Source organism: Salmo salar, chromosome 15 (assembly GCF_965601325.2).
Source record: "Salmo salar chromosome 15, fSalSal1, whole genome shotgun sequence".
Classification (NCBI taxonomy): Eukaryota; Metazoa; Chordata; class Actinopteri; order Salmoniformes; family Salmonidae; genus Salmo; species Salmo salar.
The window spans coordinates 112015001-112028913 of NC_138305.1; the positions used below are offsets into that span (position 1 = coordinate 112015001).

The 13913-nt window shown below is 41.9% G+C and overlaps 1 protein-coding gene across 5 annotated transcripts in view; it reads left to right on the forward strand.

The window, feature by feature from the left end:
• Positions 1-13913, forward strand: part of mbd1a (methyl-CpG binding domain protein 1a) — a 49351-nt gene that overhangs the window by 14440 nt on the left and 20998 nt on the right. For 3 of the 5 annotated variants that reach the window (XM_045696543.2, XM_045696547.2, XM_045696551.2), the window contains 8 exons: positions 2626-2663; positions 4964-5056; positions 6651-6710; positions 8721-8852; positions 8979-9023; positions 9270-9323; positions 10932-11000; positions 11119-11271. In XM_045696543.2, the coding sequence (XP_045552499.1) occupies positions 2626-2663; positions 4964-5056; positions 6651-6710; positions 8721-8852; positions 8979-9023; positions 9270-9323; positions 10932-11000; positions 11119-11271 (644 nt within the window). The remainder of the gene's footprint in view (positions 1-2625; positions 2664-4963; positions 5057-6650; positions 6711-8720; positions 8853-8978; positions 9024-9269; positions 9324-10931; positions 11001-11118; positions 11272-13913) is intronic. The other 2 variants (XM_045696546.2, XM_045696550.2) reach the window with 2 other exon arrangements.

Genomic DNA, 13913 nt, shown 5'->3' on the forward strand with positions numbered 1-13913 from the left:
TGACTGCTTGCACAGAACGCAAGAGAAGTGACACAATTTCCCTAATTAAAATAAATTAATGTTAGCAGGCAATATTAACTAAATAGGTTTAAAAATATATACTTGTGTATTGATTTTAAGAAAGGCATTGGTGTTTATGGTTAGGTACGACATTGGTACAACGACAGTGCTTTTTTCGCGAATGCGCTTGTTAAATCACCCGTTTGGCGAAGTAGGCTGTGATTCGATGATAAATTAACAGGTACCGAATTGATTATATGCAACGCAGGACAAGCTAGGTAAACTAGTAATCATCAACCAAGTGTAGTTAACTAGTGATTATGTTAATAAAGATTGTTTTGTTTTCCTATAAGATAAGTTTAATGCTAGCTAGCAACTTACCTTGGCTCCTTGCTGCACTCGCGTTAACAGGTGGTCAGCCTGCCACGCAGTCTCCTCGTGGAGTGCAATGTAATTGGCCGATTTATGAAAACTTGAAATCGGTCCTAATTAATCAGTCATGCCGATTAATCGGTCAACCTCTAGTCTAAAGGGTTTCAGGTAGATCCAGAACTCAGTTATATCGTGTCTAACACGGAACCCAAACCGGCTGTGCGTGTGCACCATTGTGCACTTGCTAGCTAATTTGTCCTATTTAGCTAGCTTGCTGTTGCTAGTTAATTTGTCCTGGGATATAAACATTGAGTTGTTATTTTACCTGAAATGCACAAGGTCCTCTACTCTGACAATTAATCCACACAAAACGGTCAAATGAATTGTTTCAAGTCATCTCTCCTCCTTCTAGGCTTTTTCTTCTCTTGACTTTATATTGCGATTGGCAGCTTTCATAAATTAGGTGCATTACCGCCACTGACCTCGTTCGTCTTTCGGTCACCCACGTGGGTATAACCAATGAGGAGATGGCATGTGGGTACCTGCTTCTATAAACCAACGAGGAGATGGGAGAAGCAGGACTTGCAGCAAGATCTGCGTCACAAATAGAACTGACTTCTATTTTAGCCCTTGGCAACGCAGACTCTCGTTGGCGCGCGCAATAATTGAATAATATAGATTTCTACATTTATTTTGCATTGCTCGCACACGTGAAGCGAGCGGTGTAGTCAGCTTGTAAAGGGTTTCAGTAGATATTTAACTCTATTATACTGTGTCTAAAGGGTTTCAGGTAGATATCACTTCACCGCCCTTGTGGTCATACATAAGTAATAGGACCATTATTCTACTTTTGTTAATTGACGTGTAATTTTAGGATTTTTTTCTCTCATTGTTTTAAAGGAAAACCGATAAAATAATGGCAGTTTTAAACGTTAAGCAAAAATGTAAATTTGTCACATTCCTAGTATGGCCATTGTTTTTGGGAACAGTTTCAACATTTCTACTTGCCATATCACATTATTCAAGCATGTTAACTTCTGTGCAGCATGAGAGGGGAGCTAACATGATGAAGTCCAGACTCCCAGTACAGGCTAGCAGTGAGTTAGTGGAGCTAACGTGATGCAGCCCAGACTCCCAGTACAGGCTAGCAGTGAGTTAGTGGAGCTAACATGATGCAGCCCAGACTCCCAGTACAGGCTAGCAGTGAGTTAGTGGAGCTAACATGATGCAGCCCAGACTCCCAGTACAGGCTAGCAGTGAGTTAGTGGAGCTAACATGATGCAGTCCAGGCTAGCAGTGAGTTAGTGGAGCTAACATGATGCAGTCCAGGCTAGCAGTGAGTTAGTGGATCTAACATGATGCAGTCCAGGCTAGCAGTGAGTTAGTGGAGCAGACCCGGGGGATCTATAGTAAGGGGTCTGCTGCACTGATACACAGGCTTGATCCGTGAGACACATTTTGACAGAAGTACCGAAATAATCAAATTATAGTACCGACCTGTTTTTCATGTTCTAGTATCAAAAAAAGTACTGACGTTTTGGTATACCGCGCAACACTAGCGTGTGCACATGTTGCTCCGGAGACAGTGCTGTTCTTCCTTCAGACAAGCATGCGTTAAAACTGTTCATTTGCTTGTAAATATCCAACCTCATGAAAATGTATATTCTACCTAATAGATGTATAACTTTATGAGCTGGATTGCCTGTCTTTGCAATTAGTTTATTTGCCTTTGTGCTCGTTAGCATATTTAGCTAGCAGCCGCTATGGAAATTCGCTAGCACTTGTGCAATTTATTTTTATTCTGGTAAAGATTTTTTATTTTTTTAAACACAAATGCAGAAGCTTCGGGACCAAAGGTCTTTAAAGTCAGATCCACTATTCTGAAATAACATTTTAGAACCAATAAATGGGCTTGACAACCAGAAACACATGTAGAAGTTTAGAATTCTTAATGAACCAGATAATCACCAGTAATTTCTGGTAGTTTATCAAAGTTAGCTGGTACACTCTGTAGTGTACTTCCAGGGATGTTGGGATTCCTGACCACGGTGTGTGTGGAGCACTTGAAGGTGTGGCAGTTATATCTAGAAGACAAGAGTCAACTGTAAATCTTTGTCGCTTGTTGGTTCAAATTAGTCTTCGAGGACCATGTAAAAAGAGTCACTTTGAGTGGCTGTAGTTGGAGTTTTTCTACATGCGCGGGGCATCTGTGTGTCTGTTTGGTTGAAGTATTTGTGTTTTTGTTTTCTCCAGCTGAGAAGAAACAGTCCCCAAGTATTGTGTTCAGAAAGGTAAGACCGACCTAACATGATCCATCTCTGCCTGCATGCCGAACTGTCTTTCACTCTGCATGTGTTGGCTACTCCTGTTCTGCTAGTCTGATTGGATAAGCATCCTTTTAATTCTGTGGCTGTTTACTATCTTCTGTAGTATCCTCCCTGTCCTATGTTAGTGTAAGGTGAAGTTGCCCCTAAGACACTGATCCTGAGTCAGTTTAGCATTTTCTCCACTAATGGTTAGGTTTGGTGGGGAGGAATCTGACCCTGGATCACCCCACAATGTCCTGTGTTGGTCCTGATGCACATTTCTTTTAGTTGCAGCAGAGTCAGGGTCTGTCAGTTGGTCCAGTCTTTATACGGCCACCAGTCTGTCAGTTGGTCCAGTCTTTATACTGCCACCGGTCTGTCAGGGTCTGTCAGTTGGTCCAGTCTTTATACTGCCACCGGTCTGGCAGGGTCTGTCAGTTGGTCCAGTCTTTATACTGCCACCGGTCTGTCAGTTGGTCCAGTCTTTATACGGCCACCGGTCTGGCAGGGTCTGTCAGTTGGTCCAGTCTTTATACTGCCACCGGTCTGGCAGGGTCTGTCAGTTGATCCAGTCGTTATAAATCCACTAAAAAGTAACACAATAAGAATAACATAACGAGGCTATATACAGGGGGCACCGTTACCGAGTCAGTTGAGGTAATCTGTACATGTAGGTGGGGGCGAAGTGACCTATGCATAGGTAACAAACAAACAGCGAGTAGCAGTAGCGATCACTGTCCGTGATAAGAGATGAGGGGGGGAAAAAGGCCATAGTTCCATTGACAGACTCTGCTGAGGTACAGTAATAATTAACAACTTTCAACAGAGTTGAAGGTATGACAGAAGTTATGAGGTGGGTAGGTGTGGGTAGGTGGTAGATCTTGGTGAATATTGCTGGTTTTGTAGTTGGGTATCCCACTGTGGTATTGTGTTGTCGTCTTAGTGTGAGCTATAATGTTTAAATTAACGGAACGTTCGCTTTAAGGGCAGGGGATTAAGGTTTGCTATTGAGGGAGGACTGTGTGGGGGCAGGGGGAGGTGTGTTTCAGCTGATGACAGCTGGAAAAACTCTACCCCGTCACTTCCACAACCTGTCTCTACCCTATTCATCCGCTGACGCTATATATATATATATATATATATATAGTCCTGGAAAACAAAGAGAAATCAAGTGAAAGACGAGTACAATGGGAAAATAAACACTGCTATATAAGGAGTAGGGACTCTGGTCGCCTCTGGTCGCCTAGCAACCGTGCTCCTGGACTTTCTGGTCCCCTCATGGTTTACATTGGTTTAATCTTAGAAGACCAGATGTGTTGAAATTAGTCAATCACTGAAGTGATCAATTAGCTTTGTAGCTCAGTGTAGTGCCTAGTTGGGACAACATCCTGCTCTACGTGCAGTACTCTAGGAAGCGTACCCCTGAGCCATTTCCGTGATTACCCCACATGAGGGTCTATCACCATTTCGGAGCGGACTAGAGCTGTTGCCACACAGGGTGTTGAAGACGGGCTGAATTCACCACAATAATGCATTTTAATGTTTCTATGTTTTTAGAAGGTGTTGATTTAGTTTCTAAGGCAAGTGCAGCACAAACATTGGGCTATTTGCGCTTCAGAAGTCGTTGTCAGCTCACTAATGACAGGGTCTAGAACTGAGCCTTGCGGGACGCCACAATAGTTGTTGAATAGAATAATTCTTAGCGTAGCGTTTGTTTCCATATTTATCTTTTTTTTTTTTTTTTTTTTTCACTGACCGCTAGATTCCAGACTAATCAATGCATGGGTTAAAGCTGTTTCATTTCTTTCTACTAACTAACCTCTTATTAACTTTTACAAACATGAGTGCAAACCGCATGGTTTTTATGGTAACGGGATAGTTGTCTGGCTCTAATGGATAGGGTTGCAACATGCTGCTAACTATCCCAGGTTTTCTGGGGGATCCCGGTTGAAGGGGGATTACTTTTATTTCCTCCTGATTTTACTGGAACGTTGGGAAATATAATCACATTCTGCAACCCTACTAGAAGTACATTAGTAAATGGCCACCTTATTCCCTATATAGTGCACTACACTGTGGGCCTGGTCAAAAGTAGTGCACACTATATGGATTCCGGTGCCATTTAGAACTCAAACATAGTGTGATTGTGTTGTTGCTGGTTGCTCTGTTCCTCCCATCTTCCCTTCCCGTAGTGTGACTGTGTTGCTGGTTGCTCTGTCCCTCCCATCTTCCCTTCCCGTAGTGTGACTGTAATGTGACTGTTGTGCTGGTCGGTCTGTCCTCAGGTGGGAGGGGATAAATGGGTTCTAGGGGGGAAACAACTGGAGTTCAAAGAAGAGGAATTCGGCAACGGCGGCAAGACTCCACTTTACGCTAAGGTACGCTTTATAACCTGACTCCGCTTTACGCTAAGGTACGCTTTATAACCTGACTCCGCTTTACGCAAAGGTACGCTTTATAACCTGACTCCGCTTTACGCAAAGGTCCGCTTTATAACCTGACTCCGCTTTACGCAAAGGTCCGCTTTATAACCTGACTCCGCTTTACGCTAAGGTCCGCTTTATAACCTGACTCCGCTTTACGCAAAGGTCCGCTTTATAACCTGACTCCGCTTTACGCAAAGGTCCGCTTTATAACCTGACTCCGCTTTACGCAAAGGTCCGCTTTATAACCTGACTCCGCTTTACGCAAAGGTCCGCTTTATAACCTGACTCCGCTTTACGCAAAGGTCCGCTTTATAACCTGACTCCGCTTTACGCTAAGGTCCGCTTTATAACCTGACTCCGCTTTACGCTAAGGTCCGCTTTATAACCTGACTCCGCTTTACGCTAAGGTCCGCTTTATAACCTGACTCCGCTTTACGCTAAGGTCCGCTTTATAACCTGACTCCGCTTTACGCTAAGGTCCGCTTTATAACCTGACTCCGCTTTACGCTAAGGTCCGCTTTATAACCTGACTCCGCTTTACGCTAAGGTCCGCTTTATAACCTGACTCCGCTTTACGCTAAGGTCCGCTTTATAACCTGACTCCGCTTTACGCTAAGGTCCGCTTTATAACCTGACTCCGCTTTACGCTAAGGTCCGCTTTATAACCTGACTCCGCTTTACGCTAAGGTCCGCTTTATAACCTGACTCCGCTTTACGCTAAGGTCCGCTTTATAACCTGACTCCGCTTTACGCTAAGGTCCGCTTTATAACCTGACTCCGCTTTACGCTAAGGTCCGCTTTATAACCTGACTCCGCTTTACGCTAAGGTCCGCTTTATAACCTGACTCCGCTTTACGCTAAGGTCCGCTTTATAACCTGACTCCGCTTTACGCTAAGGTCCGCTTTATAACCTGACTCCGCTTTACGCTAAGGTCCGCTTTATAACCTGACTCTGCTTTACGCTAAGGTCCGCTTTATAACCTGACTCCGCTTTACGCTAAGGTCCGCTTTATAACCTGACTCCGCTTTACGCTAAGGTCCGCTTTATAACCTGACTCCGCTTTACGCTAAGGTCCGCTTTATAACCTGGCTCCGCTTTACGCTAAGGTCCGCTTTATAACCTGGCTCCGCTTTACGCTAAGGTCCGCTTTATAACCTGACTCCGCTTTACGCTAAGGTCCGCTTTATAACCTGACTCCGCTTTACGCTAAGGTCCGCTTTATAGCCTGACTCTACTTTGGGGTTTTAATGTATACCATATTTTAAGGTTGCCGCCCAAATGGCACCCTATTGCCTATTTATTGCACTACTTCTGATCAGGGCCCACAGGGTTCTGGTAGAAAGTAGTACACTATATAGGGAAAATGTTGCCATTTGGGAGGCAATACTAAATGAATGAAATTGACAGCACTCCAAAAATACACTTTTTTTTTAAAAAAGTATTAATTCCACATGGAATTAGCATTCATCCTCCTCCTCCTGTGATGCGTTTTTGATAAAGTACTCCTCCTCCTCATCGGCTCTTGGTTTGTGCATTGTTTTTCAGAAGAAGCGTAAGCGGTTTGGACACAAATCAACCAAGGTCACCAGGAGACCTAGTATATCGGTAAGTGGGATGTAGGATTGGACCATTTTCATTTAAATTCCAGTCCATTTTAGGAAGTACACTAAAATTACAATTCACTCACAAAAGCTTTTCAAAGAGGAACATTTTGGAATTGGAATGTGGTTTACTTTCTTGAAGGGTAGGTAGCATAAACAACCACCTGGACGTTATGGATTTGCATTAGTAATGACGTCAAAAGTCCCAATGCAAAGTTCACACCTCCCTTTTACATTTTTCGAGTTATTAAAATGAAATCCGATCAGACGTATTTTTTTGTTTTGTGGTGTGATGTCACAGGGGTTCCAGGACGGCCGGTCTATTCCCAACAATGTAAACTTCATACTAAAGCAAATCGTGTGTGCTCATGACTACTGGTACATTTTCAGCCAACTTACAAGCAAATACAAATCATCTTGCAAGGTTGCTATCCAACTAGCCTGCTAATGTTAGCCCTATAGCCCTACCAGCCTGTAGCACTACATGAGTGAGACAGTTGTTTTTTTTTTTTTTTCAACACCTAGCTAGCTAATTTACATATTTAATAGCGAATTGAGCCAGAATGAGCCTTCTAACCAGTTATCAAAGAATGTTAGGCTATATACAGTGCGTTCTGAAAGTATTCAGACCCCTTGACTTTTTCCACATTTTGTTACATTACAGCCTTATTCTAAAATTGATAATTGTTTTTCCCCTTATCAATCTACACACAATACCCCATAATGACAAAACAAAATGTTTTAACACATTTTTTTCTAATTTTAAATAAAAATAAATGAAATATTACATTTACATAAGTATTCAGACCCTTTACTCAGTTCTTTGTTGAAGCACCTTTGGCAGCAATGACCACATCGAGTCTTCTTGGGTATGACGCTACAAGCTTGGCACACCTGTATTTGGGGAGATCCTCTCAAGCTCTGTCAGGTTGGATGGAGAGTGTCGCTGAACAGCTATTTTCAGGTCTCTCCAGACAAGTTCGATCGGGTTCAAGTCCGGGCTCAAGCTGGGCCACTCAAGGACATTCAGACACTTGTCCCAAAGCCACTCACGCGTTGTCTTGGCTGTTTCTCATGGTCTGAGAGTCTTTAGGTGCCTTTTACTGAGGAGTGGCTTCCGTCTGGTCACTCTACCATAAAGTCCTGATTGGTGGAGTGCTGCAGAGATTGTCCTTCTGGAAGGTTCTGCCATCTCCACAGAGGAACTCTGGAGCTCTGTCAGAGTGACCATCAGGTTCTTGGTCACCTCCCTGACCAAGGCCCTTCTCCCCCGATTACTCAGTTTGGCCGGGCGGCCAGCTCTAGGATGAGTCTTGGTTGTTACAAACTTCTTCCATTTTAAGAATGATGGAGGCCACTGTGTTATTGTGGACCTTCAATGCAGCAGACACACCTGTCTATATAAGGTCCCACAGTTGACTGCATGTCAGAGCAAAAACCAAGCCTTTTAAAATCATGTCCAATCAATTGAATTTACCACAGGTGGACTCCAATCAAGTTGTAGAAACATCTCAAGGATGATCAATGGAAACAGGATGCACCTGAGCTCAATTTTGAGTCTCATAGCTAAGGGTCTGAATACTTATGTAAATATGGTATTTCTGTTTTTTTTATTCTTAATAAATGTGCTAACATTTCTAAAAACCTGCTTTCGCTTTGTCATTATGGGGTTGTGTGTAGATTGCTGAAAAACATGTATTTAATATATTTTAGAATGTGGCTGTAACATGACAAAATGTCAAGGGGTCTGAATCCTTTCTGAATGAGCTGTAGATAATAAATTATATATATTTATTTATTTATTTATTTATTTATTTATTTATTTAACAAGAATGTTATATATAAACATTCTTGTAAAATCCCAGTTGGAAGTTATCCTGCAATCAGGATGGAATTAGCAGGAAATCCTTGAATCCTCCAATCGGGATTTGGGGAAAGGTAACGCAATTTTTGCGACCTTTTTTATAGGCTACAGATAAGGTCAAAGGTCAAGATTGTTTTGTTGTCCCCACAGAGAAAAGTCAAGATGAAAGAATCTGTGAAGGAACTGGAAGAGGAGGAGGAGGAGGAAGAGGAGGAGGAGGGGGAAGAAGAGGAGGAAGAAGTAGAAGAAAAGCCACAGAAGAAGATGAGGACTCCTCAACGGGTATTTGTTGATTCATTGAATTGATGATGATTGATTGGTTTTGGTTGTCACTGTCTTTGCGTACAAAAAGCATTTGGATGATATGATGTCAATTTGAATTTCTCATAATTATGTGTAATCTTCCAGAAGGTAAAAGAGGAAGAAAAACAAGAGTTGAAACCACAGAGAAAAGTTTGTATTTATGAATTTATTTTAATATGGGTGTTTGTCAATTTTGTTTTGTATTTAAACGCCACTTTAAATGTGTACATGACACTGCAACAAAATTTCCCCATGGGGATAATAGAGTCAATAAGTACACGGATGGGTCTAATCCTTAGATTTATGAATTTAGCATAAGCGGGGTGTAAACGCTATATACTCACCAAATAAAATTAAAAAAGTTGCGTAGGCTAGCAAACCCATGTCTTTTTACAGAAGGTACAGGTGAAAGAGAAGGAGGAGGAAGTAGAGTGGAAGCCAGAGAAAATTGTGAGTTTTTTAAAATGTTTTATTACACTTATTTATTTAACCAGGAAGTCCCATTTTTGAGTTTTGAAGACCTCTTTGTAATGGGAGGCGAAGACGTTGTCTGTCTTCACTATATAATGGATATGCCACTCCCATAGGTCAATTATATAAGAGAGATCCTAGAGTAGAGCCTTGAGGGACACCACCCACATGGATACAGCGTCAGGAGTGAAGAGTCCTCAACATGCGTTTTATTATTAGGTGTGTGACAAGGGCTGTGCCCCAACTGACACCATATTCCCTAATATAGTGCACTATATACAGTGACTTTAGAAAGTATTCATACTCCTTGACTTATTCCACGTGTTTTGGTGTTACAGTCTGAATTCAATGTGGATATGGATTACACACAATATCCCATAATGACAAAGTAATAGTTTGGGGGGGAATGTTTGCGAATGTATTTAAAAAAAAAAATGAAATGCAGAAATATTTAATTTACATAAGTATTCACACCCTTGAGTCAATACATGTTAGAATCAGCTTTGGCAGCGATTTACAGCTTTGGGTCTTTCTTGGTAAATTACTAAGAGCTATGTGACTCGAAATTGAGTTCAGGTGCATCTTGTTTCCATTGATCATCCTTGAGATGTTTGTACAACTTGATTGGAGTCCACCTGTGGTAAATTCAATTGATTGGACATGATTTGGAAAGGCACACACACCTGTCTATATAAGGTCCCACAGTTGACAGTGCATGTCAGAGCAAAAACCAAGTTTTGAGGTCGAAGGATTTGCCCGTAGAGCTCCGAGACGACAGGATTGTGTCGATGCACAGATCTGGGGAAGGGTACCAAAAAAATAAAAAATCTCTGCAGAATTGAATGTCCCCAAGAACACAGTGGCCTCCGTTAATTCTTAAATGGAATATGTTTGGAATCACCAAGACTCTTCCTAGAGCTGGCCGCCCGGCCAAACTGACCAATCGGTGAAGGGCCTTGGTACTGGTCGTAGAAAAAAATAACTTCACTGGATTTTGGAATACTAAAATAGATTCCAGAACAGCCTAACCCTTCTTTGCGAGGCTTTGGAAATCCTCCCTGGTCTTTGTGGTTGAATCTGTGCTTGAAATTCACTGCTTCGAAATGAGGGACCCTAACAGATAATTGTATGTGTTGGGGGTACAGAGATGAGGTAGTCATTCAAAAATCATATTAAACACTATTATTGCACACAGAGTGAGTCCATGCATCTTATTATGTGACTTGTTAAGCAAATTTTTTACTCCAGAACTTATTTAGGCTTGCCATGTCAAATGGATTGAATATTTGACAAGACATTTCTGCGTTTTCATTTTTTATTAATTTGTAAATAAAAATAATAATAAAAAAATAAAAAACACAATTCCACTTTGACATTATGGGGTATTGTCTGTGTGTGTGTGTGTAGGCCAGTGACCACAAAATCTAAATGTAATCCATTTTTAATTCAGGCTGCAATAACGAAATGTGTTAAAAAGTCACTGTAGGGAATCGGGTGCTACTTGGGATACATCGAAGGTAACTCCCTAGATGTTTATTTTTTTTTTTTTTTTTAGTGACATTTCTCCTTCCTGTTGTCATCCTACAGGTGTATAACCACAGCGAGGGGAGCGAGTCTGAAGAGACGCATGAACAGACTAATATCTCACGTATAACGGTGAGTCAGTGGAAGACTTGAGTCCCAGACGGCTTTCTTTCTACCCCTCTTTTTCCTGCTCACTCGCCCAGGTACGACTAATTCTTGATTTGTTTCTTCCTCTCTCTCTCTCTCTCAGGGTAAATTGAAGAAGCGTACTCAGGGCTGTGGTCAGTGTGCTCCTTGTCAGCGTACAGATTGTGGTAAATGCGTCTACTGCCTGGATAAGCCCAAGAACGGCGGGGCCAACAAAAAGAAACAGAAGTGCAAGTACCGTCGCTGTCTTAATATGGTACATATGGTTCTGGTGTATGGCTCTTAATATGGTACATATGGTTCTGGTGTATGGCTCTTAATATGGTACATATGGTTCTGGTGTATGGCTCTTAATATGGTACATATGGTTCTGGTGTATGGCTCTTAATATGGTACATATGGTTCTGGTGTATGGCTCTTAATATGGTACATATGGTTCTGGTGTATGGCTCTTAATATGGTACATATGGTTCTGGTGTATGGCTCTTAATATGGTACATATGGTTCTGGTGTATGGCTCTTAATATGGTACATATGGTTCTGGTGTATGGCTCTTAATATGGTACATATGGTTCTGGTGTATGGCTCTTAATATGGTACATATGGTTCTGGTGTATGGCTCTTAATATGGTACATATGGTTCTGGTGTATGGCTCTTTATGGTACATATGGTTCTGGTGTATGGCTCTTAATGGTACATATGGTTCTGGTGTATGGCTCTTAATATGGTACATATGGTTCTGGTGTATGGCTCTTAATATGGTACATATGGTTCTGGTGTATGGCTCTTAATATGGTACATATGGTTCTGGTGTATGGCTCTTAATATGGTACATATGGTTCTGGTGTATGGCTCTTAATATGGTACATATGGTTCTGGTGTATGGCTCTTAATATGGTACATATGGTTCTGGTGTATGGCTCTTAATATGGTACATATGGTTCTGGTGTATGGCTCTTAATATGGTACATATGGTTCTGGTGTATGGCTCTTAATATGGTACATATGGTTCTGGTGTATGGCTCTTAATATGGTACATATGGTTCTGGTGTATGGCTCTTAATATGGTACATATGGTTCTGGTGTATGGCTCTTAATATGGTACATATGGTTCTGGTGTATGGCTCTTAATATGGTACATATGGTTCTGGTGTATGGCTCTTAATATGGTACATATGGTTCTGGTGTATGGCTCTTAATATGGTACATATGGTTCTGGTGTATGGCTCTTAATATGGTACATATGGTTCTGGTGTATGGCTCTTAATATGGTACATATGGTTCTGGTGTATGGCTCTTAATATGGTACATATGGTTCTGGTGTATGGCTCTTAATATGGTACATATGGTTCTGGTGTATGGCTCTTTATGGTACATATGGTTCTGGTGTATGGCTCTTTATGGTTCTGGTGTATGGCTCTTAATATGGTACATATGGTTCTGGTGTATGGCTCTTTATGGTTCTGGTGTATGGCTCTTAATATGGTACATATGGTTCTGGTGTATGGCTCTTTATGGTACATATGGTTCTGGTGTATGGCTCTTTATGGTACATATGGTTCTGGTGTATGGCTCTTTATGGTACATATGGTTCTGGTGTATGGCTCTTTATGGTACATATGGTTCTGGTGTATGGCTCTTTATGGTACATATGGTTCTGGTGTATGGCTCTTTATGGTACATATGGTTCTGGTTCTGGAAAACAAGCTGTTTTCGCCAACAGGACTGCCACAGAATGGATGTTTGTTGTTTGACACACCATTCTCAGTAAACCCTAGACACTGTTGTGCATGAAAAACCCAGAAAGGCGGCCGTTTCTGAGGTACAGGAGCGTCTTGCACCGACGATCGCTTAGGTCACTCGTTTTTCCCATTCTAACGTTCAACCGAACAGTAAGTGAATGCCTTGATGCCTGTCTGCCTGCTTTATATAGTGAGTCACAGCCACCTGACTGACTCTCTGTAGGAGCGATCTAGTTTCATGAACGGGGTGGTGTACCTAATAAACTGGTGGTTATTTCATGACTCATATCTCTGATTTCTGCTGTATTCTCACCTGGGAGCTCCCAGCTCTCCTGCCACATCCTGTGTGAACACGGTCGTGCGCATCTTCAAATGCCCCACCCCCACAGCGAAACATTATTTTAGTTCACCCCCAAAGAGAAAACAGGGCAATTAAGCCGTAGTGTCCCATAAATCTTTAACTAATGTTCATTTAAGAGCTTCCCCTCAGGCACTGAGACTAGAACCCTTTCCCTTTGTGCTCTCCTTTAAAACCAGTAGAGGGCGAAGCAAACACACGCATCGCATACACACTCAGGCGAACACACAATCATGCACACTCTTACAGAGTAACTATTTTCGCCGAGGGAACAGGGATAGGTTTTGGTCCTCACTTTGGCTTTCTGATTGCTTCTTACTGCTGGCCCAGAGTCAGATTTGTTTTCTGCTTCTTAAAGCTAGGATTTGGGGTTAGGTCATCTAGAGCCTAGATCTGTGCTTAGGGGCAACTTCCTCCTCAATCTTCAATCACAGTGTCTTGTCACTCAAGGATGCTGTTACCATGGAGATGGGCTGTCCAATAGTGCTTATACCCATGTACTTATGGCGACACCCAGTGGCCATATACACACAATACAGCCTTGCTTACTGTTTGGGGTTTTAGGCTGGGTTTTTGTATAGCACTTTGTGACATCTGCTGATGTAAAAAGGGCTTTATAAATACATTTGATTGATTGATTGATTGATTCTGGTGTATGGCTCTTTATGGTACATATGGTTCTGGTGTATGGCTCTTTATGGTACATATGGTTCTGGTGTATGGTTCTGGTGTATGGCTCTTTATGGCACATATGGTTCTGGTGTATGGCTCTTTATGGTACATATGGTTCTGGTGTA